The sequence below is a fragment of the Drosophila eugracilis genome, unplaced genomic scaffold (genome assembly GCF_018153835.1).
Source record: "Drosophila eugracilis isolate 14026-0451.02 unplaced genomic scaffold, ASM1815383v1 contig_2088, whole genome shotgun sequence".
Classification (NCBI taxonomy): Eukaryota; Metazoa; Arthropoda; class Insecta; order Diptera; family Drosophilidae; genus Drosophila; species Drosophila eugracilis.
Genome location: NW_024572964.1, coordinates 169,691 through 195,841, shown reverse-complemented (window position 1 = coordinate 195,841; position 26,151 = coordinate 169,691). Strand labels below are relative to the sequence as shown.

Below are 26,151 nucleotides of genomic sequence, written 5' to 3'. Positions count from 1 at the left end.
TTGCAAGTGCAAATCAGTAACAGTTCACACTCGCGTCCGTATCCGTGTTTCTGCTCGGGATATCTTCGGATGTTTATAGTTTCGATTTCGCTTTTCTAAGTTGCACTCCGTGGCTGTCTATTTCGCTCCAGACATGAGATAAATTGCAACAGCAACAGCGCCTAACATAAATGCAGCCACAACTAGAGCCATCAATGGAGTGTCAAAGTGAAAATCGAGTACTAGAAAACTCAATTAGGAATGTTGCAAGAGCCCAGACACTGCCCAAACCACAAACGCCTTCGGTGTTGGCTAAGCAGCAGCAGCAGCAGCTCAAACAACCACAACAACAGCCGCCGCAGTACGTCATAAATTCAGTGGCCATGCACGCCAAGGCGACCACGGCCAACTTTATCACTGGCGGCACACTGCACCGGGTGAAAAGTGCACAGGTACGTGCAAGCATATATTCGATATATAGGATGCGAAGGGAACGTGACGCTAATTGGAAGGTTAACCTGGCCGACAGGAATGTTATGGATATACGAATGAGTTTCGCCTTTACGATGCTTACTGACTGCCCACGAGGTGGGCTCAAAGAGTTCTTGATAGAGGGTTGTCTTAAAGATAGTAAAATTTCGTTGATTTTATGTTCTCTCTTTATATCCCAAGTTCTTTTACTAAATATCTGCTCTTGTTTTTGCGGAACATCAATTGAACGTTGATTTATGAAAGCTAATCACTTTACACGACTTAATATTTTTATTTCTGGTTTGGTTATCTTGACGTACTAAAAGTCTTGATATTCTTGTATTTTGTATCTAAATCTTTATCGCTGAAAGCTGTTGTGCTTGTACAAATCGTCACGATGTGTTTAAGTACAATTATGAAGAATTAAGAGTTCTTCTTACGATATGGGACCTGCTTAATTTATTGTTTCATCATATACTTATAATCATTATATCACCAAGTCGATATTTAAGAGGGTTTGTTCCCTTTTTTGATCGGATATGAGCTAAAAGTCATGAAAAATCTACCTAACATTTGCATCCAAATTCCTCAGTCGACCCTCTTCTAATATTAACAACGCAAAAGCCCAAAAAGAGCCACAACAATGTGCTGAGTCGAGATACAGATGGGGATACATACAGATTGAGGATACGTAGGGTGCGTAACGTAAGTGAACGCTGTTTTACCGGCTAACCGAACCGAGCTGGCTACATGGACGTCGGGTCCAGGTGCAGCTGTCGAGAGCCAGTCCAGAGGAGTCCGCATGCGTGCAGAGAGAATCTGTCGAAGTGGCCATGGCCATGTTATGTAAACACCATCAGCAGGAGGATGGAGCTGGGTGGACCTCGACCTCGAGTCGTGACGGAACAAAAGTCAGGGATCTGGCTACGGCTGCTGACTGCCTGATTCTCGTGGAGAGCAAAGGGGCGTCCGGTGGTGGTGGCTTCTGCACGAGTCACGTCATTCATCAGATGCTCTATGATATGAAACAAATTTGCCTGGTGCGGCAGTGTGGGGTGCTACAGTGGGTGGTCTGAGGATTTCAGTGATTGTGCCAAGAGGTATCCAACTATCTGATGTTGATTGAGTGTAGCTGTCTCCTAGCCTGTGTATATTGGGCCACTTGACTGCTTGAACAGAAACTCTCCCTTTGGCTTTGCAGGGAGTCTTTCTCTCCACTTTGCATGGAACACACTGCATCCCTTGTTTGCTTTTTATTTTGTTTTTTATCCCCCGCCCATCTTTGCCTTTGGCGTTTTCAAGGCCTATGTGAGAAGTCCTTTCATCCTTGCCGGGTTATGAACTTGCCCTCAATTGTACCTCACGGTGGTGGTTGTTCCCTCTTGCCGCCATACCCAGAGAGTGAATGTATTCCTCTTTGGAGTCGGTCCTTGTCAGTAGCTACATTTATCTGAGAGGCACAAAGAGCACAGTTTTCTAGTGGTCCAAGATTGTCCTTCTTTGCTCTGTCTTTTATCTCGTTTCAGTTTGTTTTGCTCTTTAGTACTCGAGGGGTTGATCTACCTTTCCTGTCCTCCAATGTTGATGTCCTGGACAAGTCAAGAATATCCACTTCCACAGGACATATTTACCCTACTTAACAATCTAGGAAAAAGCTGAGGATATATGCAAATAAATTCGCATATCTTCAACTGTACTAAAACTTATATCTAACTGAGGATATTCAGATTTCTGGTCACAATTTAAGTTTCTGCTGTACTTTTTGTAGTTGCAACCATTTTCAACGATTGCTTGGGTGCCCGATGTGGAGTGAGAGTGGCGCTTAGTGATTTATAAATTTATTCAATGGCAATCGGCGAGTCGAGCCAAAGTGCTTTTAACTGGCAGAGAGGAGCGGTCATTGAGCCTAGGAAGCACTTCGTCCGCTACTGGGAATTCAAATGCACAGAGAACGGCTTTAGGCTTACTTTGTCCTCCATGGCGCCATCATATTTTGCTGTCGCACCAGGAATTTGAGCTCTGACTGAGACTTTGATATTAAACTTCCATAAACTTCCTTTAAAATATGAATACTTTATATCCAGAAAAGTTTAATCGGGTGGTTTGGATACGAGTTACGCTCAGAACTTATTTATTCAATGTCTAAGTAATGCGTGATTGATATAAATTAAGTTCAAATGCGTAGATACATGAAAAACGAAGTTAAAAGTAGAATTACAAAAAGAATTTATTGGTACGTGTTGGAAATTTCCTAATTTCTTACCCCAAGAACGGTGGAATTATTTGTGTGTTTACCTGTAGCGGCTCCATTCTTCTCGTTCCTCTGGCCAAACGAATTTTCCTGTCACGTGACGGCAGCTGAAAAATCTTTGAGATACGCCCGAAAATAACACACAGTTTTGTTTGAGGGGCATTGAAGATCTTCGGTTACATGCCAACATGCAACATTCAACAGCGCACAACATTTGATTACGTAATTATTTTACCTTTCATATGCAACTGATTGGAATCCGCAGTAAAACGAAGGAAAATCAAGGAAACTCCAGCGGCGTTAGGGACCGTTTGTCCCAGCTGCCACAAATATTTTCCCAGTTTCTAGTTCCCGTACTAATCAGCGCTGTCAACCTTTAAGATACACGCAAAGAAATATACTTCTGCACCTTTCGGAATGCACATGGCAAATATATCTGATCTTTGGCGTCCCCAAAAAAATATGTCACGCATTCCCGGCCCCCCGTTTTTTTCAATCTGCTGAACTCTAATTTATTTAAGTAGTTTGGACCAGCCTTGGCTGTGGGACTAACCGTTGCGGCATTTAATAAATTGCTCTTAAATTATGAAAAAAGCGGAGCAGCCGAGATATATGGAAGAAAAGCTGGAGGTGGAAAAAGTGTGTATCTCCGGATAGGATAGGTAAATGAGTATATGCTGAATAGCTATAAGCCCATTGTCCATATGTATCTCACATTGAAAGGCCTCATCGTTTTGAGATTACGCCGATTATAGGCCGATATATGAATGCTGTTGGATCAGTGCTTCTCACATCGGAAATTCTGCCCCCATTGCTGACCCATTAAACCAAATATGTAAGATGCCGTCGATAATGTTCGGATTTAAGACCTTTTGGGTGTTCCGATTGAATATTTTGGACATGGGGGTCGCCCACGTTATAGCCCAATCCATGTGCTGCTCTTCAGGTTTTGTACAGGCATTCATTTCGGTCCACGTTTTGACCTTATAAATCAGAGGCTAGGGGCCACTCTACCAGCCGTCTGGTAGACAGGGAGAACATCAAATTTGATTCATAAATTTTACAATAATCTAAACATAAATGCTTGATTTACACACAGCTTCGAATGTTCACTAGGGGAAAGATTTTTAAACCAACTAATTCATTTCAACAGCCATTAAGAAATCTGGAACTCGAACAAATTGGAGGTGTCAGCTATATACATTTCTATATTTTAAATTTATGAATTGATTCGGTGTGCCTTTGGGAGCTTCTTACCCAATTTGAAATGTGTAATTGCCTTTAATGGTATTAAATGTATTATCGTTTCTGGGAAGACTCGACTTCAGTCCACATCCACATTTTTGTGGATTTTATGGAACCACAGAAATTACCCTGAAAAACTTGTTAAGCCTTTAAAGTGAGGCAATCCCGCTGTAATTCTCTGGACAAACAACCACTGGAAGATGTACGACGTATCTTTTTGGAATTCCTCCGAAAGATCTCAAATTTACATAGCGATTTGCGTCTCTCCTTGTTGGTCTGATTATTTATTTATTTGCACAAGTGAGCTTTTGCCAAGTGAAAAGCAAAAGGGGAGAGCAGGAGGATCCATTTCAAGTTCTCGTTTTATCTATGAGTGTACTGAGACATTTATGGCTTTATTACTCTTGGAAATGGCAACAGAAAGTCCCACTGTTGCTGACAGGTAAAACTGCGCGAATGGAGTGCAAGTATCTAGTGTTGATATAACCCAAAGCGAATCTAATCTTATCGCCTGAGCTTTTGGACGTATTTTCATATGAGTGCCTCATTCGGTTCCCATTGCCTTCCTTAGATATTTGCAAAATAAAATGTCAACACGCCGAACACACGTGATAAGATAAGGCCTCCAAGGTATCCGCCTACGGCCTTTGTTTTTGGCTGTTTTTCTGTTTTTCTGTGGAGTTCGCACCAAATTGAGAAATCTGCTATATTTAGGTGGTCGTCCCTTCTCCCAAAGCGAGTTATAAATAAACTTTTGTTTACCAACTACCTAGATATAGATAGCGTCGAAATCCGAAATGAATTTCCCCCAAAACTACGCACGAGGAAATCCATCATAGCTGAAGCTCGATAATGGATGGAAAGGCAATAGCGCACGATGATGGCCTGAAGATTGATTTATTTACACGCTGATGATGCTGCCGACACCTCGACCATTTGTCTGCAGCACCGAGGTGTCGCAACCACCTACTTAATTCGACTTTAACCGGGACTGATAAAGCAGACATACCTCCTTACTCACTCCCCAACTTCCGCCTTCACCTTTGAAGTCAACGCCTTTACCTTGTGCACAGAATTTGATTACCAAATCCAAGGGGCTGGATTTCGAAATCACATTTGTATTGCTTGACCGCTTGACGTGTCCCATTCAAAGTTTATATAATTCCACTAAGCTAAAATACAATGTTCTAGATTCCCTTAAGGTTTTTCTGAATCTGTCGTAATTGAGGCTCCTCGTCATCTTTTTAACTCCTGACTTTCTACTATTACTGTAAAGTTTATACTTCCTCTTCAACTCTAACTCATCGAGCACACACTCTGTCTGCTAACTGTTCTTTTGTTTAGAATGCAGAATGCACTAAATGGAAACCTGAGAAGAAAATGAACCCATCCCTGCCTTCGGGTTGTTACTCTTAAGAATGATCAGTCCGTCTCCGTGGCTGAGTTTTCCGAGAAACACTTCACTTGGTGCCGGCTATCCCGAAAGGAGTCCGCCATAAACATTTTCACATGCCCGGCCATAAAATCTGTGTGTTCCCTTGTTTATTTCGCAAAGTGAATCGGAATTGGGTTAGCATTTAGTGCCGCCTCAGCGGAAGTCAGCATAAGGTTGCAATGTGTGCTCGCCTCATTCACTTAGCCTCTGGTCATCAATGAGTGTTTATGGGTCTGCCCCGTGCTTCGCTCCTCTCCCGAATACCGCAAAAAGTGCAGCGACAGACAGCACGGATTTGATTACAGGCCGAAGTCGGTTCTTTCGGTAAATGTGTTGGCTCTTCCCGAGACATACTCAGCAGGAGGTCCCCTCCCTCACCCCAAGATCCTTGCCAAGAACCAAATATTCCCGGGCTAAAGATGACTTAATTGTATCAGCACCATCGGCAGCCGACGCTTGAAATTTGCCTGCTATCGAAAGTTGTTTTTCATGTTTGTTTCGCCGCTCGCCCACCAATCGGGGTTCTTGGGAAAGTGTTGTAGTCGCTGTTGCAAGCATGGCTTTTATCATGCAAGCACTTCAAGTGACAACCACAGATACATCGAGGCACTTCTCCACTTCGCATTCTTACATTTCCCCTGCATTATTTTTGGCGCGCTGTGGCAGCCAATCTGCTTTGTATCTCACGGATGCCTCTGCCAGATGTGCAGATGAGGCAATTATGAGAAATAGGAGATCGAAGTGCAAATTTCTCACTTTACTGGATACTTTACTGTAATAAACATTTTTAAATAACAAACAAAGAAATGTTCGTGAAAGCCTTTAAGAACATTATACATCAATTTTACGTTCACTTCTTCTTTCCTATGAAAATTCTATCCTCCTTCCAACCTTGCTAGCTTTTTTCACGATCTCAGGAGTCTGAGCAAGCCATAACTTATGCTGCCCATATGAGCCCCTTTGTTTTCGGTTTTGTATCTTAATTTTCAATATGCAAGTAATGAATGGTTGCAAGGTCTCGTTCCGTCTCCATATGCTGTAACTTGCAACTGACAACGGTTGGGACGGGACCCCTCATGAATAATGCAAGACCTTGAAACGCAGGCTGAGGAAAACACAATGATATCCGAGAGTTTTCCTTGCTGCTTCCAAAGGCAAATATCGCGGTAAGAATCCGGATTTCATTAGGCCTCAGTTCCTCGGGATTGCAGATTAAGACGCTGATTGTCACGACAAATTGTTAAACACGCCGCCTGCTCCCAGCCAAACCCAACCACAATGTGTGAAATTACCGATAGTTCTGGGTTGAGTTTTTGAAGTTCCAAAAAACCGTAAGAAGGTGGAATAGATATTCGAGGTAAAGCTTATTTATATTGATATTGGTAAACAGAGTAACGGTAATCTTAAAGTAGCGGCACTTGACTATAGCTTTCCATCATGTCAAATGAGTAGCAGCACTGACTTACAGGTCAGTTGGCTTGCCTTTCTCCTGCGGCACATAAACATGTCGGCAAACTCTGCCCTATCACCGGCCATAACTGACCTGACCAAACCCCAAAAAGCCTAGAGAGGCGACGAGGTGCATCGGGGGGTCGTAAACTTGGAGATTCATTAAGATGTACATCTTAATTGCGCCCGCAGCCGAAAAAGACGATCCTGTATTTCACTTTTCTCAAAACTGGGCTCGTTCGTTTGTCCATCGATGGCTGTATTGTTTTACGAGGAGTGGCTGTGACCCCAGCTAATTGATGAATTTATGGCCCAACATGGAGTGCCACAATGATTCCAATCACTTTTACCGATTGCCCTTCTTATCGCGTGCCTCCAGCTGCTGGTTCTTACTTTTCTAATTGGCTATCGTAGGGGCTGATCTGGCCCCCTGACAAGTAGGTGGGGTAAGACGGGAAAAGTCCGGAATTGCTTTCAGTGTATGGTTCGGTCTGCTCCGACGTGCCCCATTTCTGCCCAATCCCTTTTGTTTCCGTTGCCGAAACGGCTGGTTTCTTATTCCACTTCTGATTCCGCCACTCTGGCATCTATTTCGATCCATTCGCATCTTCAGCATTGTTTTTCTGAAGTGGCACGTACTGGCTCTTTATGGCGCACGCATGGTCAGCAGCAAAGCTGAGATGTGGCCAGTTGTTGTGGTTGCAATCAGAGCCCTAGATTGGAAGCAAGATAGGACAAGAAATGTGTAAAGTGTCTGGGAGTGTGATTGTTCAATAACAGAGATGCCAATATCTCGGACTTAACTAGCTGAACAAACTGTTTTTGATTTGCATGAATGCCTCAACTCATTTAGTTGTTCTTAAAACCGAATATTTCAGGTTTGATGCCTGATGTCTGGATGTTCCTTTTCGAAAAACACTTAGTTGGGGATTGTCTAATTGGATATCCTACAGACACGCTTACTTAGAGTTGTAATCCCACGAGAGGAGTTCCGCTTGCAGGGATCAGGGAGAAGTTTTATTTAAATATGCAATAAAATACAGTTGCCCTTCTTGTTGGGGACTCGTTGGCCATAGCTGCCACAAATATTTGATAGAGAATTCTCCGTCATCCTTAACCGCTGATTGGGCAACATGTGGAAAACAAAACAGCGGCACGAGATTGTTGAGTCAGGTGCCACTATTCCCAAAGCAACAAATTTCATTTTCCCGCCCTTGGCAACCGCAAAAAATTCTGAAGGGAAAACAACATCATTTAGATAAAAAAAAGTGACGCCTACAATTTGTATTATACACGCAACTACGAGTGCTTATATGCGAGTTTAGTCTGATTTACATACAATATTTATTCAGCTTCTAAACTGAAATGGATCTTACGAGGTGTTGTGAATGAATGGCCACTTGGGGGGGTCGGTGAGCTAAGCCATCCATATGAAAACGTCTTCTTTCATTTGCATATTTACGAGGGCTCCAACATTTAGTCCGAAGAATGCAAAGAGTGGGTGCCCGATAAACAATTTATAAGAGAAGCTATTTGTATTGATATCATGGCTATTATAATTTAAATATAAACTCAATTTATTAAGTTATGTTTACATTGAAGAAAGGCCTCGCCCTACTCCTGCTATTCAAGGACGCACAGAACCAATTAGTGGGCTGGCATATGGATGTGCCTTGTTCTAGTCATTTTGCTGACATCCTTTCTGATCCTGCATATTTTTCTAACCCTAAGCAAACACAAAATTGCCGACTAATTCTCTGGAATGCGGGTGGGTCCGAACTCATCTCATTTCACTTCTGATCGTTTGTATTGTCAGAAACCGGTTTGTTGGCATCCGTGACAGGAACAAAGATTCACGGGGGAGGAACATCGCTTTCCAAAACACGCACAGGACAACGATAATAGCTATGGCGCAGGATAATGCACACGCAAGCGTTCATACCATAGGAATTTTCTTGTAAACTTCATTGACAATCTCTTTGGGCTGGAAAATGGGAGAAGCCCACGCTTTTAAGTGGAAAAATGAAATGACGACCGAAACTTTTTATGACTCCACCATTTTAGATAAGAGCACAAATCGGTTGAAAGTCCCCTCCAAAATGCTAGAAGCTGATTCGAACTGAGCAAATTAAATTAAATCAGTCCATGGACAACGAAAGTGACAATAAAACCCAACGAGTGTCGGAGTTTTTGATTTTCCTGGCGGTTGGGGTGTCCGGTTCTCCAATTTTCGAGTTGCTTTGTCTGGTTTTAACGTCTTCGCTCTTAGCGTGACTTAAGTGGGCATGCAAACCATGTCAAACGTCACTTTCAGCTCAGTTCAGAACTGCAGCTGCACAGACACAGGGGGCGCCCTTTCGTCCTTTCCGTGCAGAAGGGAACGGGTTGCCTGACCTTCGGCATTGACTTGTGGATTGTAAGATTTGAGTTCCTGCCCTTGATTCTTGCCCAACACTTCCCACGCCTTCAAGAGGCAAGAGCCGCTACTGTTCTCGTACTTGCCCCATCGGAAGCTTGGCCAGCGACTCGAATTCCAGCTAATTGAGCTTTTGGGGCAACACGATCCGCTTTATGGAGAACGTCTGCACTTGATATGTTCCTCGAGACATGCATCCAAAATAATCAAAGTGGATCGGTTGTCTCGCATAACAAAATGTTTGTCATACCCAGTATGGGATAAGGGCAAAGAACTTGAGCATACGAGTAATACAATATGGAATAAATAAGATAGTCTGTGATAATAATAAAATATGATGCATTTCTGTGGTTCATATTAATATCTAAAGCTTTCTGTTCGATGAAAATAAAACTATGAACAACTGAGATATAAGAGTCTGTAAGAGGTGCTTTAGGATTTGTCATAGCGCCCTAGGAACTGAAACTTATTAGCCTTTGAGTGAAGCGCAGCATACTCAAAATATTCCTGAAATGTTCTTTGTTTCCTTCAAACCAGCAACCAACAGGGATCTAAAATACATATCTTGTATACAAGCGATATTGGTCTCTATGTCACCTAACAGCCTTCTTAACATTTACGACATTAAAAATGTATCTACAGAGAGCTGCCAAAACTGAGAGTTCTCTCTCACTGCGCTCCCGCTCTCATTCTCAGAAAATGTTACGGTAAAACATTTTTTTAACAGTGACAGAGGAACAGCAAAGGCCAACTGCTTTCGACTATATGTCATATAGTATATGAGAGTAAAAATGTATATGTGAAGGGTCGAGGTATTTTACAGTTTGTCGCATTATTATTTTAAGTTTTTTAAATTTATGATTTTCCTATTTGAATAATACAACGCTGATTTGCGACATACATTTATATAGTACCTTTCATACCATAAACAATCTATAGTACCAACTCTGTTAACTTTTACCAGTCACTGTGAACGGCACCGGGAGAGTGCTAAGGCTACGATATAGCAGTTGTACCTGGGAGTTCGCCGACGATTTATTCCAATTTAGACCGCACTGCGGAGCGGACCTAAGCGCTTCGAGATACGAAATACGAGATACGAGAACCGATTCGTGACAACCGACCGAAAGACACGGGGAGTAGCAAAATTGCTACGTTTGTGGTTTGGCAGAGTCTTTTGATTTTTCATTTCGTTTGTTTTTCGGCTACCCGCGGCTAAACTTGAAATTAAAGCTGATTCGGCGAAGCCAGATACAAGGTACATATGCAGATGTGAGCTCAGCGTTGAGCGGCGAATAAGCAACAGTGAAGTGATATAAAAGTGGCGAGATAACTCGCGATCCCACGTCGAGATACTTTATTTATATTGTCCTGGATTAAATATATCTAAAAACATCTCGATTGTGGCAGTCAACATGTCGTGCTAAGCTGCGACTGCTGCAGCTTAACTCCTGCTACATCCCGGACCACAGATCAGATCGACGGCACTCCCACGGACAGAAGATGATGGACAAGGCGACAAGCTCCTCCGTGTCGGTGTCCACCTCCTGCTGCAGTTCAAACGCCACAAATGCGGACCTGGACTACGACGTTCCCGTCTCGCGCCGCATCCTCATTAAATCGGTTAGTAGACCCTCGCGATAAGCCTAACCATAAGCTGCCGGACTTTACGTGGTGCAGATGAAGCCATCCTGGCTATCTTCGGGGCTCATCTGTGGAGTGTAGTTGGGCTGTAAGGAAACCGTAGCGGATTTCGCAACTTCTATCTTTGGCAGCTGTCAGGGGGAAAAGATTCCGGGATTTTGCGCCTTGCGTTCGCTTTTTCCTCGGTGCGACATCGTTTGATGTGGCACTTTACGGCGCAGGTGAGATATCGTCTTTGCCGTTATAACTCATTCGATGATGCCTACCTGTGCTTAATACATCAGAAGTGTTTTGTTGAAAACAGCATGAGCTCACCCTGATAAACAATCTACAAGTGATTCCCTCTATATATTTTGGTTCTTAGTTAAAGGAGCCTCTGATTAGATTGGAATCCAGTGTGATAAGATTGAGGCTTTGGGACTTAACTGAAAATAGAATAAGAAGCGAACGGATTAAGACTCAACAGCTTAATAGACTTTCACAGCTACAGTCTTGCCTGGCTCGCTCTTCTGATCTTAAATGAAAGCTATGATCTAAGGGCCGCCGTAACTGCAAGCTAACACTGATCAATAGATTCACACTGGCTTCTATTTTTATCAGGCCCTCAATCAATATCAGCTGCCTGCCCTCTACTTGACATTAATTTCCCAGCAATCCTGGCCAACAGTAACTTCTGGGACTCAAAAATGAAGTGTCGAAGAAGAAAAATGTTCTGTCTAGACGAATGCAGTGGGGTGCCCACTTAATCAGTGAGCGAGAAGAGATGTCCCTTAGGACGTAGCATGCGTGGTAATCCTCTGAGATAACCCTGTGCCAGACTCTCCCTTACATAATCTTAATTAATAATAATACCAGCGTTAGGGAGGAACTATATGGGTTTGTGGTCTTTTATCTGAATCTCTTTTACTTTTCTGACATTTTAGGGTTCTTGGCTTTGGGTGACGCTCTATTAAGACTGATTAGATTTGGCAGTGGAATCGTTTCTTCGATACGCCTTCGTAGCCCTGCGCTGGCCCTTATCTTTTGCCTTTTCTTCGGTCTCGCCTGCTCCCTCTGTCCGATAAGGGGTCGCCACCCAGGCACTGTCCGCTACGTGCGTGGTCTTGGCCTATGACGATTGGTGGCCTTGCTGGAACTCCCATTGATTTGGCTTGATTGTTTACGGGGCTCCTCGCTTGGCTCCCCCCAATCAATTAAATTTTCTGCAAGAAATCAACTGATTCCATTTGGCGCACTCTCAATTAGTCGGCCTTTCGTCAAGCGCACGTCCTCAGGACGCTTAGGAGTGGGGGAATACTTTTAATTCCCATCAGAAAGCGGAATGCTAATAAACCCTTTAGCCTTTCGTTTTGCTATCATAGAGAGCATGACACGCATGGAATTGCGTTTAAGTTGTGGATCAAACTAAGCTCCATGGAAGATATTTTTCCTATCACTATTAAATCCAGTCGCAGCTGACGCGCGAGGCCAAAGAACGCAGGAAACCCATCTTCGCATTTTTTCCGCTGTTTGCATTTTGAAATCTAAGCTGAGAACTGAACCGGCTTCGGGGCCTCCTCCAGGCCCTAAGAGCGGAGCGTCAATTACTTTTCGCATTTGTGCGCATTTGGAGCACATTTATTTTAATCTCACCTGTGCGTCTTTCGCTGCACGTCCGCATCTGTGATGGACGCACTGGTTCCCTGCCCCCGGCTACCCCTCAATTATGTGGCACTTTCTGCAAGCGACTTCTAGGCCCAAGAACCAGTATCCTCCGACTCCTGGACACCGGAGAGCTGGTCATTACAGAGCTCGAGATCATGTCCGAGACACGGCGGTGGTAATTAGCCGTTGTTGTTTATTTAATTTCAAGCATAATACAACCTCAGCCCCACAGTATTGCAATGGTGCAAGGGGGTAAGGGGGTAAGAATGCATTTTCATTTGCATTTGCAAGTACATCTCTCCACCAGACACACTCACTCGAACCGTGTAAAACTCGTTAGCACGTAAGCAAGCTAATTTATTTTAGAGCTCAAGTTGTGCAAACATTTGCGAATTCTAATTTGTCCAACGGGCTGCCATGGCTGCAGCTTCAGCCGTCTGCTATTGGCAGTTTTGAGTTGATGAATTTGGCAAGGTTAAGGCCCAGGAGGTGGCCCAGGCCAGAAGAGGTGACTGAGTGGAAATGGCCCCCAGGAATGTTAATAAAGCCAAGAGGGAAGGCAATTTGCAAGACCAATGGGGTAGCGGAGGAAAGGGCAGCTACGTAATTTCTGAATGCAACGCATTTTCCGGCATATCATATCGCCTTTGAAAAAGCACAACCAGCGAAGAAAAGACTTTCGCTTTTGTGCACTATAGTTTTTATCTTTTCGAGTTCGACACTCGAGTTGAGTCGCTTTCAGCTAAGTGAACGCGTAGTTCCCGCAGGAATTTACCCATTCATTATCTAACAGTCATGTGCCGCCAAGCGATCATTTCTGCCGAGCAAACATGTCGGCCAAATGGATTATAGGGCAACAGCTCTGTGCTCACGAATTGGTCGATAGTGAGTAAGTGTTTATAGACTAGTTGTAGTCTAGCAGAACGTGTCGGTTCCAAAGACAAGATGGGATAAGGGGTCGATAAGCCATCTAAACATTAGGTGGATACAGGAGCTGGGGCTATCAGGGACCCCCTGGAGTTTCCTTACTCAAAGATACACAATACCACACATTGTCGGCGTTTCTTTCTGCTACCTTCACAAGTTCAGATGACATTTATGAACAACAAATTACGTGAGAAGTCACGTTTTGTATTAAAAAGGCAAAAAGGATTGTTCGAAGTCCTTCACAAGTCGTAGAATATTAACCTTTATATTGTTGTTTAAGGCGTGTTGGCAGTGCTTACTGTTAATTATTTATTGCATTTTGGCCCTAAAAGAGATTGATCATTTGCACTACCCTACACCCTGCTTAAACCGGAAATTACGAAGACCCAGGCCTCCTCTCCAGATAAGAACGGCAAACGGGTTATAACGGAGTAATAAAAGTTACATGAAACCCAGTAGTGCAGTGATTCGAGCCAACCGCCTGCGGTGGCTGACGATCGCTAGCTACGGCTGAGACCACTTAATGGGCCCATTTACATCGAAACGGAGATGGGCTACCGGAGTTGCCTTCTGGCCCATTATACTCAACAAATAAGAACAATTACTGTCTTTCGAGATATTAAAAAACACTTATCTGTGAGTCGAGAAGTTCCTGATTGCCTTTATTTGGCGCTTAGATGATATGAAGAGTGGCTTGACGAGTGCTTCTACCAAAAAGGAAAAAACGAAAAATGCAAAATTTGAGAAAAAATTTGCTTTCGAAAATCATCACAAAAATGATGCAGAAAGTTGGTTAGGGTCATAAGCTGCACAGAACAGTCTTTCTTTTGGTTCTGCGTCTTCTTTTGAAAAAGTTATAAGCATAACACTGGGAAAAAATATCGCAAATTTTACTCAAAGTCATAATTTTGATAATCCCCCAAAATATCAGTATTTTCCCCATTACAAAGACAAAAATCATCATATCATGGAATGTTATACCTCGTTGAGTTCGTATTTAAATTCCCCGTCGAACTGTGTACCACACTCAAAAAGTGAATTTTTTCAGATTCTTCGTGAATTTTTATGATGTTTCCTAAAATTCGGAAATCGGTATGTCCCGATTTGTGTCTCAAAATATCAGTATTTCCTTCATTACAAAGCCAAAAATGGTCGGAATATGGAATGCCATATGTCGTTAGGCTTGTATTTCAATCTATTTTCAAAATATCGAAGTGCAATTCAAATCTGAAGAAAAAAATATTTTTTCAATTTTTTGAAAAAATGATAATGGTACCCCTTACAAAAAAGTGAAATTTGACAAAAAATTTAATTTCCGAAAATCATTGCCATACCCACATAGGAAGTTTGCTTGGGTCGTAAGCTGCACAAAACAGGCTTTCTTTTGGTTCTGCGTCTTGATTTGGCAATGTTATAAGCATAACACTGGGGAAAAATATCGCGAATTTTACTAAGAAGTCACAATTTTGATTTTATGCTTAATCTATCAGTATGTTTCACACAACATTGCCAAAAATGGAACGAAATACTCTTTGAGTAATTTAATTCTAAATAAAACTGCATTCAAACCTTAACAAATCCAAAAATGGTTCGAAGATGGAATCCCATAGTCATCGTAGGTCCGAAAATGGTAAAAAAAAAGGCGGAATACTTTGGACCATTAAGCTGCGTGGGCCACAACAGCAGAAGAAGGTCGTCCATCATGGCTGGATAGTGAACGAGAAAACTGGGAAATGCCAGAGATAACATTTTTCAAACCCGACACTCAGAGTTCAATTTTCAGTAGTCCTGATATTTAAACTGGTTTGAAGAGAATAAGAGTTTAAGAGGCCGCGAACCATTGGAGATTCCCCAGGCATGAGTCACGTCCGGGGCATTCCCCTCACCTGATCTCATTGTTAGTCAATGGGGCTTAATTGTATTGACTTCCCGAGGCGGGGGAAGTTTGTAAAATAAATCTTGTAAATTGGTCAAGGGGTTGCCCTCAATGTTAATTGAATGAAGGAGGCACGAGATTTCTTGCCCCCAGAGAAACTGTTTTCAGTACAATTTTGTTGCTTACGGAATTCCTCTTTCACTTTTATGACTTTGAATGCTAACTCTGCTCGACTGAACGATCTTTGTAGTTTATTGGCTTTAGTATATAGTCTCTGTGTTTTGTTTATTTTCAATTCTTTATAAATAAATTGATGCCAATTAAAACAAATGTACAGAAATGTACACACGCAAAAAGTTGTGGAACCGCTTGAAACTTTTTGTTCATTTGCCACAAATGAATGCTAACTGCTTCGCTTTTCTTCTTTCCTTAGCGAATTCATTTTGCAACGTTTTTGCGTATTTCACTTGAAATAGCTGCGAAGGTCGACCGTACTTTGTGTAAACTCCGTTTTATTTGTTCTTTTATATTCAAAATCAACAGTTGGCAATTTGTTTTCAGTTATTATTCGAATTGCTTCATGAGTCACTTTCTTGGCAATGTGTTGCGATCGAATTGTATTCAACAGGCAGAATGAAGCGTTTCTAGCCAACGTTAACGTGGTAAACGGATTACCGGGTATCTAGAAATATCTTTTGTTGTTTTTGCGGTTCATTTTTGATTGATTTTTGAATTTATTGCTAATTGGGAAGGCTAGTGCTACCGATGATATCGATTTCCCTGTCAGTGACTTGCTTTCGGCTCACTGGCTTCATCCTAGACGAACTGCTGACCCGGAGTGACATGTGGCCGAGAAGCTAGAGTCGACTAGGTGCACTTGTCAGTGCAACTTATCGTCAATGGCGCCTTGATTTCAACCCAGTCTCGATTCGGAACGTGTTTCCCTGCTCAAGCTGCCCCGAGTCGGGGGTTTATTGTCACGCCGCATTTCGAACTGATTTTCTTGCTTTGCTGTTTTATACCCGCCTAAAAGGTATATTGTATTGTGAATTGTGAATGAAAGGTTTACATATACATATATATTTCTGAACAGAGTCACTTGAAAAGTCGAACTTCCGATGTCGAGCTGTCTGTCCATAGTAAATTCAATTCAAAACTTAAATTACATAACAAATCCAACAGAAGGGGCTTAAAAGAGTATACGATAGTCGGGACACTCTAATGAAATCTTCCATTTTGTTTTTTTTGCAAGCAAGAAGCTGACGAAATGTGTCGAAAAGGCCGCTGTAAACATTTTGTTTATTTTCGCAAACGGAAACCAGTTCAGCGCGACATTTCCCGTTTTATTACAAGCAAAACCTAAATATTTCATATTCGTCGCTGGCCGACTCACCGCATTTCTTAGAAATGTATCAGCCCTAGTAAAGGTCCAAAGTCCGCTTATCAACTGTCGAACGCAGATCGATCGGATCTAAAAGCTAGAAAGACCGCTATAGTCAAAAGCGGTTTCTGTTTCAACATTTTCAGGGTTCAATTTTCATACATAACATTCTGGTAATTAGATTTGACAAAATGTTATCCGTCAGTTGAGTCAGCTCTTGATTTCAGACTATTATTAGAGGGGCACATGTTATCAGTTGAATGCTGAAAACCAGCTCGCGTTTCTATATAAAATATTGCCGAGCCATCGCCATTGATTGAAGCCGCTTTTTCGCTTCCTATGCTGACCAGCACTTAAGAGTCAAATGCTCCTTAACGATCTCTTCAGACAGCGGGATGAAAACAAATTGTCATCTCTCAAAAAAGATGTGGAAATTTATGGATTATTGAGTGCTCATTAAGACTTTTGTCGGCGGCTCCTTCGCACTTTAAATCTAAATCTCTGCTGCCAAAGGAAGATGCCAAGCCTGAGTTATTGGTCGGTCTTGGTTCTGGAAGACATTAATAACTCTCTGAAGCAAGGGATTGGGACTGGTACATCACTAAAACATATAGGTTATTTTTTTAAGATTAATAACAAGTACTTAGCGAGATGGTACAGGATGTGGGAACCTTTCAGTTCCGTTTTCGAGTTACGGGAAGGCAGTCAGAGAAAAATGCCCTAAACAAACCAATTAAAGTCATATGAGCAAACAAGCAAACAACTGTAGAAAGGCCCCAACTTTTGTAACCGAAATGACACACAACAGAATTGATTTTTATTTGCCGGCAGACACAGCCTGAGTCTTCCAATTCTCGACTTTAGATGTTTGCCTCTTCAATTAGCGCTGTGTCAAACGCCGAACTGGCGAGATGGCAGCGAAGAAAGCAGCGAGTTTTGAGTCTGTGGGTCTTCGGGTTGTAGAGCTGTTAGGCCCCAACCCAGCAAACATTGGATCTGTTTGTTTTTGTTTGAGCAACACACAAGGTCCAGACACTGAACTTCGAGTGCGCTCATTATTCTTTTGACATTTGAAAGCTTTCGATGTGCTTTCGAAACTGAAAAGTAGAATAGCCGAAGCCGGCAGGTAAAACGGGTTTCGAAACTACCTACCTATGTACAAAAGTTGTGTACATCAAACCTGAGCAGCGGGTTAAAAGTTCAGTAGCGATTAAACGCTCCGTATTGTAATCGCGGGCTCACTCGCCGTCTTTCACTTTTCCTACACAGCAAGCAACTGAGCAGTATTTGTATTGGATAAGTTGGCTCGTTCAAACCCAGACTTCTACTTCGTTTCAAAAATTTGAACTCTTTGCCCTGTGTATGTGGTGGGGAATGGGGTAGTGTTTCGGGCTAAGAGGCAGTGAGGAAAGGACTAGTCACGGTTGCTTTGTTTTCTCTGCTTCTTCTGGGGAGTTCAAACGTTAGTTTTGCATTTTTGTTGGGGGCTGTGGCAAACTTAAAAGCACAATGCTTTGCCCACTAGACTCACTGATTCATGCTCACTCACACAGGGACACTCATATTCATTGATTAAAAAGTTTCCGTTGATTCATAGTCAAAGTCAACTATAAATAAGAAGACGTTTAGACTTGGAAATAGAGTAAGTTTAGTATGAATGAGCAGTTGAGCAGTGTCCAAAAGTGTTTGAAGATCGAGGAGCGTCTAATGAATTACCATGTTGAACTTGTTGAAAAGCAACCCGAAATCGGCTTAAAGAGAACCACACAAAGTTGGCCTTAAATTCCATCTCAACTAATTAACAAAGTTGCGGTTTGGTACGAACAAAAAACAAAAACCTTTTTTCTGAACCTCTTTTATAATGTGGTAGCAGCAAAAGATTTGCAAATTTGATTCCACAAGAAACCTGAAATACACGCTGGAAAAGGGAGATCAGCAGGATCAGTTCTTATGAATGATGAAAGTCAGAGCCGAATTTTGGCTTGCGAAAAAGGTCAGTGGCTGGAGTGGCCTTTGAAATTCCACTGAAATCGTTTGCCCTGCGGCTTCTTGAAAGTAAAAAAGGCAAACCGCTTTGTTTTAGTCCAAGCAGAGCCAAAGCATATGAATTCATGTATAGTATTTAAATTCCTTTTTTCGATTTACTTTCAGAAACTTTATGCCAAGGCTATTTACGATAATTATGCAGACACGGCGGACGAACTGCCTTTCAAGAAGGGCGACATCCTCACCGTCATCGAACAGGACACGGACGGTATCCAGGGGTGGTGGCTCTGCTCCCTCCGCAACCGACAGGTGAGTTAGGATCCTTGAACAGTCTTTTTAGGAACGAAATAGCTCAATTTAGGGCATATACCTGAAAAAACGCCAGACACAATCTGGTCTCCATATTAGAACGTCGTGTGCGATAGAAAAAACAATATCCCTGGCTTAAACTGGCCTTCTTTTCCTTAATAACTGCTTTGGTCGGGTGTTTTTGATTTTAAGCGCTCACTAACTTTCTAACCAATTTCATTAATCAATCGCAAATATTACTGGGCCAGACTTTGACCCAAATTACCAATTTTGCTAATTATCTCAGCGTGATGGGAAGCCCGAGGCTACGATCCCGCATACCCAGCATCCCAACTCCCCCTAAGCAATCGTATGACCAGACAACTTTTTAACAACGAAAAGCTTCGACAAAAGTTAAAATTTATGAACGTTGATCAGCGGCAATTTTTAATTAACAACTCAAGTGGCGCCGCAAAAATGAAAACATTTTCATTGGTGAAGCGATCGATGGTGTCAAAACATATATCAGAGCGGAATTTAAGAGTTCCAGACGCGATGTGGATACGTGAACGCCTGGGCAACACGGTCTATGTCGGGCAATTGTCGCTAATTAAAAAGTAGCTGCCACTTTTTAATGGAAACAATTAACCCAAAAACGGACAATTGAGTGTGGCATAAATATTTACAACAGCGAAAATGACGGTGACAAAAAACGAAATCAGCTTTTGGCATAAGTTTTTAGCTGAAACACATGTTGACAAGATTTTCTGTCCACTTTGATGTGGCCAATATTTTTGGAGAATCGCACGGAGCTCTATCGAAACTCGCGAAAAGCATGTCAGCATGGCAAAATGGCCAAGAATGTGTCTGGCCATTAAACCCAAAATAGCAGAAACCGCTGTTATTGAAGTATATATCATTTTGTGAGCTACATTCATCAACAGTACTAATTTATTAATCGGTATTACTTTCTGAATGAAAACTCCCCAAATGGTTTCCAATAATGTCGAAACCCAACTAAAACTCTTCTTTTCTTATTTTTCAGGGTCTTTGCCCGGGCAACCGGTTGCGCGTCTTGAATTCGTACGACTCTGGATGTTTCTCTCCGTCGCCGGCCAGCTCCCCGAGTCCGTCCCTGGCGGCCAGTACTGCCACGTTGAACAGCTCCATATGCTCGGCGGAGATCTACGAGAACGGTTCCATCATCAGTGAAGTCTCGTCCTCGAACTCCAACTCGGGTGGAGTGATTTGCGGAGCTGGAGCGGAGTCAACGACGGCGTTGCGGGGCACGAGAAGATCGTGGCACGTCTCGCCGAACAAGGTAGGTTGCACATCCTCGTCCCGGATGACTTGTCAATTTCTTAATTTTCCGCTCCGTCTGTCTTTCCAACGGGGAGCAGAGATCTTGGAGGAAGTGCATCTTAATTGATTTTGTTTCTTGGCCAATTTTAAATCCTCTTGCGGCTACTGAATTATGATGTTTGCCTCGGGAAAGTGAAAGAAAGTAATTTTTTGGCTCGGTCGGCCTCTCCATCTTTACGCTCTGAGGGGTCCATCGCTCATCCATCCTGCAGCCCCACGACGCAAATGCGATCCCCTGCCTCTTCCACGTCAACTGCGTGCAGTAATTGTGCAATTAATAAGAGTTGCGAGAGGCGATCTTCGGTTCACGTAGTTGGCCTCTTGGTCCAACTGGTTTTCCTTTTGCCATTTCCATACGGCTTGTAATTCGACAATTTGTCAGCTGGATATGCGTTTTATTTGCATTTCTTTCACTTTGATTTGATTTGCAAATTAAAGGAAACGAACAATTTCGCATCGGAAGAGCATGACTGCTACATCAATAGAGATTATTGATGGTGGTACTCAGGTTAAAGGAGAAGGAGAACGAAGTAGACTGCAGGAAGCGGCTCTTTATCAAAATAGATTTGATTAGATCCTTGATTTGTACCATAGTAAGTTTTTTCCGAGTCTAAGCTGTGCCATCCAATAGCTTTAATAAACAGACCGATGTTGCTATTGGCTCAACTAGAGCTGAGCTGGCCTTTCGCTGCCCAGACCTTCATATCCATCAATGATGGAACTGGGTGTCGCCCTAGTGATGGTGGAGTGTAGCGACTTTCGCTTTCCCAGTGGACTGGCTGTCTGCAAGTCAGACAAATCAAATAAAATGAAACCCAAATTACAGAGTTGTAAACATTTCCTCGCATTATCGGCAGCTATTAATCTTTACTGGAGGCTGGTGAAACCATAAATTCAAGCTTCGACCCGTAGAGAGCTAACAATTTTTGTTGGAAGACAGTTGGAGGCGAGGATTCGGAGAAACATTTTGCCCCTAAAAGTTCAGCAGTAAATGCTGTCTTTTATTCATGAGCGATTTTATTACCTCGGCAAAATATAAAAGCGCTAGGCTGTCACTTTAAGGCGTCAAATGTCATATGTGAGATGCCTTCGAATGGGCACTTGACCCAGCATCTGAGGAAGACATGGAAGAGATTCCCCGTTTCCATAACATCATCGGGAATGGCATTTATTCGTAATGAGGGACGAAAGAAAGTCAGTTAGTTATGTTGATAGACAAAGGACGGACAACAGTTATCAAATAGGTTAACACTCCGTTCGAGCAAATTTGTTGGGAAATAAGTCAGGCCATCCTTGGTCCGTTGGTGGTCAGATATTCATCCCATAACTCGCCGGAACCGTTAGACAGGTCCCTCCGCCAGCTTGCGCGACCGTTTCCAAGTTCGTTGAGTCCACATACAGACAGGTCCGCAGCTACAACGCTTCAACAATCCGTCTACTGAATCCACTTCTTCCACCTCCACCGTCACGCAGCGACCATAAAACCAAACCAAGTCAGATGGCCAAATCTACTAGCCTGGCCAATGGCCAATGAAGATTTATGGCCAGATCCAAAACGAGCTAAAAAGATACGTTGTATTTGAGCACAACAAGTCATTTATTTATTTTTATTTTTTCTGCCCAAAAATGGCTAAAAATGCAGCCATAGCCGCCGCAATAGCTCCTTTTCATTTCGGATTCTGAGATGCAGAGGTTTGTGCGTGACCAAAGACGGCAGGACTGGAGAATTCCCATTTCTGCTCCGGCAATGCGGACTCGTTGCGAAAGCGATGAAAACATCCGCACCGGTTTGGTTCCACACAAGGTCGCCATAAGGCGGGCTTTACTGCATTTCTTTCTCAGCAGATCCCTTCGGAGAAAGATTCCCCCGCAGCTTAATTATCATTTTCCATACAAATGTTTTTTTTTCTTTTGTTTCGTACGTGATAAAATTCTAAAGCGTATGTCCAACCGAGAATCCCAGAAGTGCGTGGGCCAAACACGGCTCTTTCTTTTGGGCTCCTTGGATTTGACGGGTCAGGTGTGCGATGATCAGCCCAGAACGTGTTAAAGATACATTGAAATGCAGGGTATGAGCTGCGAAACTCTGTAGATTGTTATCTTACGTTAGCTACTGTTTTTGGGTTTGGAATTTCAAGAAGAAAATAAAACGTGGAAAGATCATTACACATCCAGAATGTGGAATTATTCATAGCATGTAAACTGATTTGACCGAATCACTAAAAGAAAACAGTGGGCCTTTGGTTCCCCGATTTTGCTCATTTCCTATTGACTAACTGACCTGAGACTCTCTGTCCGCAGTTCCGGTACTTCGACTCGGTTCAGCTGCCCTCATTTCCACCTAACCATATCCTGATCTCGAGAGTTAACCCCCATCTGCAGCAGCAGCTGTTTGCTTTTATTTTCGCGTTTTACAGAACATTCTGATGACTCGTGTTACGCGTCAATTAACACTTCAAAGGCCAATGCAAACGCAAACAAAACCGTGTTCCTTGACAATGGGTATTTTCTGAATTTCTGGCACTAAAAACTGGACTCAGGTAGAATTCTTCGGCATCAAACGGTCCCCTTTCGAGAGGCGTAATGGCTTTCCCAATTAGGACCCGATTCACTTAAGGGATGTAGCGACCACACTGCTACCCTTCTTCAGTCCGTTTATTGAAAATATTGGGTAAAGGGATAAAAAATCATGCATTTAAGTTCTTATGAGGAAAATCAATATGCTGCAAAATACTCGTGACATTGGTTTGTTTTGTTGTTATTCATTCAAAGACTTCCCTGCCTGTATCGTGACACTGAACCGCCTTGAACCGTGTCCTAGGCCACCAATGCGCAGGCGCTATAAATTAACACGTCCTTTCCTCAACCATTCTCATCTCTCTTTGGGTTGCACTCCCAGTCTAGTTTTTCTCTTCCAACGGCGACGTTTGCCTAAGCCGGAATTTTCCATTTTTTAACGCATTTTTGATACTAGTAAATTTTTGCAAGATGTGATATGTAGCAGAGGAGGAGGAGAAGGTGAGTTGGAATCCAAGTCACGGCCATATCATTTGATAATAAAAGGGTTTATCGAATTATTTAAAAAAGATGCCAGACGCACAGGACAGGGCAGGGAAATCGATAAACCATTCGGGTGCAGGCAGAGCGGGGTGGGAGTTGTACTATGGCTAGGGTTACTGAACCGCACAAACGTAGTAAATTACGATTTTAACCATTTGCTTCTCCCGTAGGTAATTACTCCGCAGAGACACGGTGATGTATACATCTACAACTGCTCCCCAAACTCAACGAATAGATCTGGGACAGTAGCAGCGCCCAGCACGCCGCACCAGCAGCAAATCTACAGCAACCAAAGCATCTACCAGAACCTAGCCATGATGTCCAGTCCCCACCAGAACGGGAGTGGCAGCGAGTTCGAGACTTACGACATACCCAAACCGGCCACGCCCGTGCCGCTGAACTACGACGGTCCCAGGAGCGGTCTACCAAGGACTCCCACATCCAACTCCAGTCTGGGGGCCCGCTTTGAGTCGCTTAAGAGTGTAGCCGCATCTATCGAAGAGGAATCGTACGATGTGCCTCGGCCCCTGATCTCTGGCAGCAGCCTGGTCCAACAGCAAATTTCCCAAATGACGCCAAGCAGCTCCGTCTCCTCTCTGCTAACCAGCGATAGTTTTTCGTTGAGTTTGTCCAGCTCAAACCGTTCCTCACTGGCCATGCCCGACTACGACGTCCCACGCCGAAATCCACTTCCTGTGCGCCGACAGCAGTCCGGGCTAACCTACGACTTTCCTCTACCACCGTTGCAAGAGCAAGAGCAGCGACTGGTCCCCACAACCGCCACCGTCACCAAAGAACTGCCGCTAGAACTGACTTCGGCACTAGAAACACTCGCCAAGCTCCAGTCGCAGACGACGGCCGCCATCAACCGGCTGCTTAGCTTCGTAGTTCCCAACTGGCGCACACGAGCCCAACTGGAACCAGCAATAATGGAGTTAAAGCTGGCCGCTCTTCGCCTGCGCACCGCACTACACGATCTGGCCGAGTTTGGGGAGGGTGCCCTGGGCAATGCCACCCGATCCGAAGATCGCAACCTGGCCCTTAAACTGCGACCTTTGGTACGGGCTTTGCGGGATGCCAACAAACTGATTCACGACTCTTCCGAATCCCTTGATGCCCAGGGTGGTTGGTCTGTGGAACAGCTGGCTCGAAGTGATGACAAACACAGCTGTCGTCCGCCAGACGCGCTGGACCAATTAATGGCATGTGCCCAGACGCTCACCGAGGACGTGCGCTCCACCACCAGCTTCATCCAGGGAAACGCCTCCCTGCTTTTTAAGCGACAGATAGTCACAGATCAGAATGGAGGTGCTGCGACCACAGCAATCGAAGGCAGTCGGGGAAGCGCCGAGTGGCTGGAAGACTATGACTACGTAGCCTTCGAGTCTAAGGACGCTGCCGCCAAGAAGAACCAGGCGTTGCGTGAGGCCATTCCCGCCAGCCTAAAAACGAAGTTCGACTCGGTTATTCGCACAGCCGAAAGCTCAGCCATTATCGTCGGTTCCGAATCGATACCGACCACACCCACGGCGCCAATGACGCCCTACAAGTCACCGGAGATGACTGACAAAGACAAAAAGCTGGTGCGCTACTACGCTCAGCAGATCTCCACGCACATGGGCAACCTTTTGCAGGCCATCGACTCGTTCCTGGAGACGGTTGAAAAAAACCAGCCTCCCAAGTTCTTCATTGCCTACGGGAAGTTTGTTGTCGTAAGCGCCCACAACCTAGTGACCATCGGCGACAACGTGTATCGCAACATCTCCAAAGAAGCGCTACGAGAGAAAATCCTGCGCTGTACAAACTCCCTCTCTGACGCACTGAAGACCTGTGTCTCCAAGTCAAAGAAGGCCGCGGCGCACTTCCCCAGCGGAAGTGCGGTTCAGGAAATGGTTGACTCGGTAGTAAACATCAACAACCTGGCCCGAGAACTAAAGGCGGTCATGCTACAGGCGGTTCAACTGTCCACGGCGGCGGGAGTTGGCGCCTGAAGAGATTACCTACCTATCCGGGGTAGTATTAAACCCATCCGATCGATCCCAAGCCCAGTATTAGCTGAGAGGAGTGCAGCCAAGTCTTCCGACTTTGTCCATTTTTTTTGCTGATATACCACATACATATGTATATCGAAAATTGGCATATCCTGATCCCCAACACGCAGCGCCGATTGTCGTTGAAACTCTGCATTGTGATATTTTAAAACAAAACATCTGAAAATGCACAGCACCGCAGTTATGATCGACCGATCCCGCCTAAGGGAGTTCGTCCTCCAGGCTAGCCTAAGTTTCCATTCTGTACATACATAGTATGCCCTACCAGCCCCCAGACTATTGTAAATTAGCGTATTTCCTTTCTTCCCGCCACGCGCACAAGCAATGTTGTATCAGTGAAGCATTTCAGCATAGTTTTGTACTTTCTAGGATTAGTCGTAGCACATAACCATTTGCTTAGATTACGCACGCATATATAGTACTTGCATAGTCAGAATCTAAAAGATTTACACTTATCATTTTTCATTGCGCCGCGGCTCGATAGTCAGTAATATACGAAAATACACGCAGTCATAAACTACCAACTAAGCTGTATGTAATATGAACAAAATTGGTGGAACATGTCACCTCAAGACCAGCCCCAAAGCATACTATACACTTAAAATAAATATACAATAAACCTAATCGATTTGGCGTTTACATATTAAAGCCTGTATCCATCAGTGCTACAAACTTAAAATAATGAT

General features: G+C 43.6%; 1 protein-coding gene across 3 annotated transcripts; it reads left to right on the top strand.

Moving 5' to 3' along the window:
- Positions 1-18: 18 nt before the first annotated feature.
- LOC108104703 (breast cancer anti-estrogen resistance protein 1) lies at positions 19-26,089 on the top strand. 3 transcript variants are annotated; one of them, XM_017210919.1, is made up of 4 exons: positions 19-431; positions 18,870-19,013; positions 20,038-20,313; positions 23,585-26,089. In XM_017210919.1, exons 1-4 carry the CDS (start codon positions 171-173, stop codon positions 25,403-25,405), a joined length of 2,502 nt encoding a protein of 833 aa, XP_017066408.1. In that variant the 5' UTR covers positions 19-170; the 3' UTR covers positions 25,406-26,089. The 3 variants fall into 3 exon arrangements, with proteins under 3 accessions (XP_017066408.1, XP_017066409.1, XP_017066410.1); XM_017210920.1 differs by lacking the exon at positions 19-431 and adding an exon at positions 10,303-10,869; XM_017210921.1 differs by lacking the exons at positions 19-431; positions 18,870-19,013; positions 20,038-20,313 and adding an exon at positions 23,248-23,372.
- The last annotated feature ends 62 nt before the right edge of the window (positions 26,090-26,151 follow it).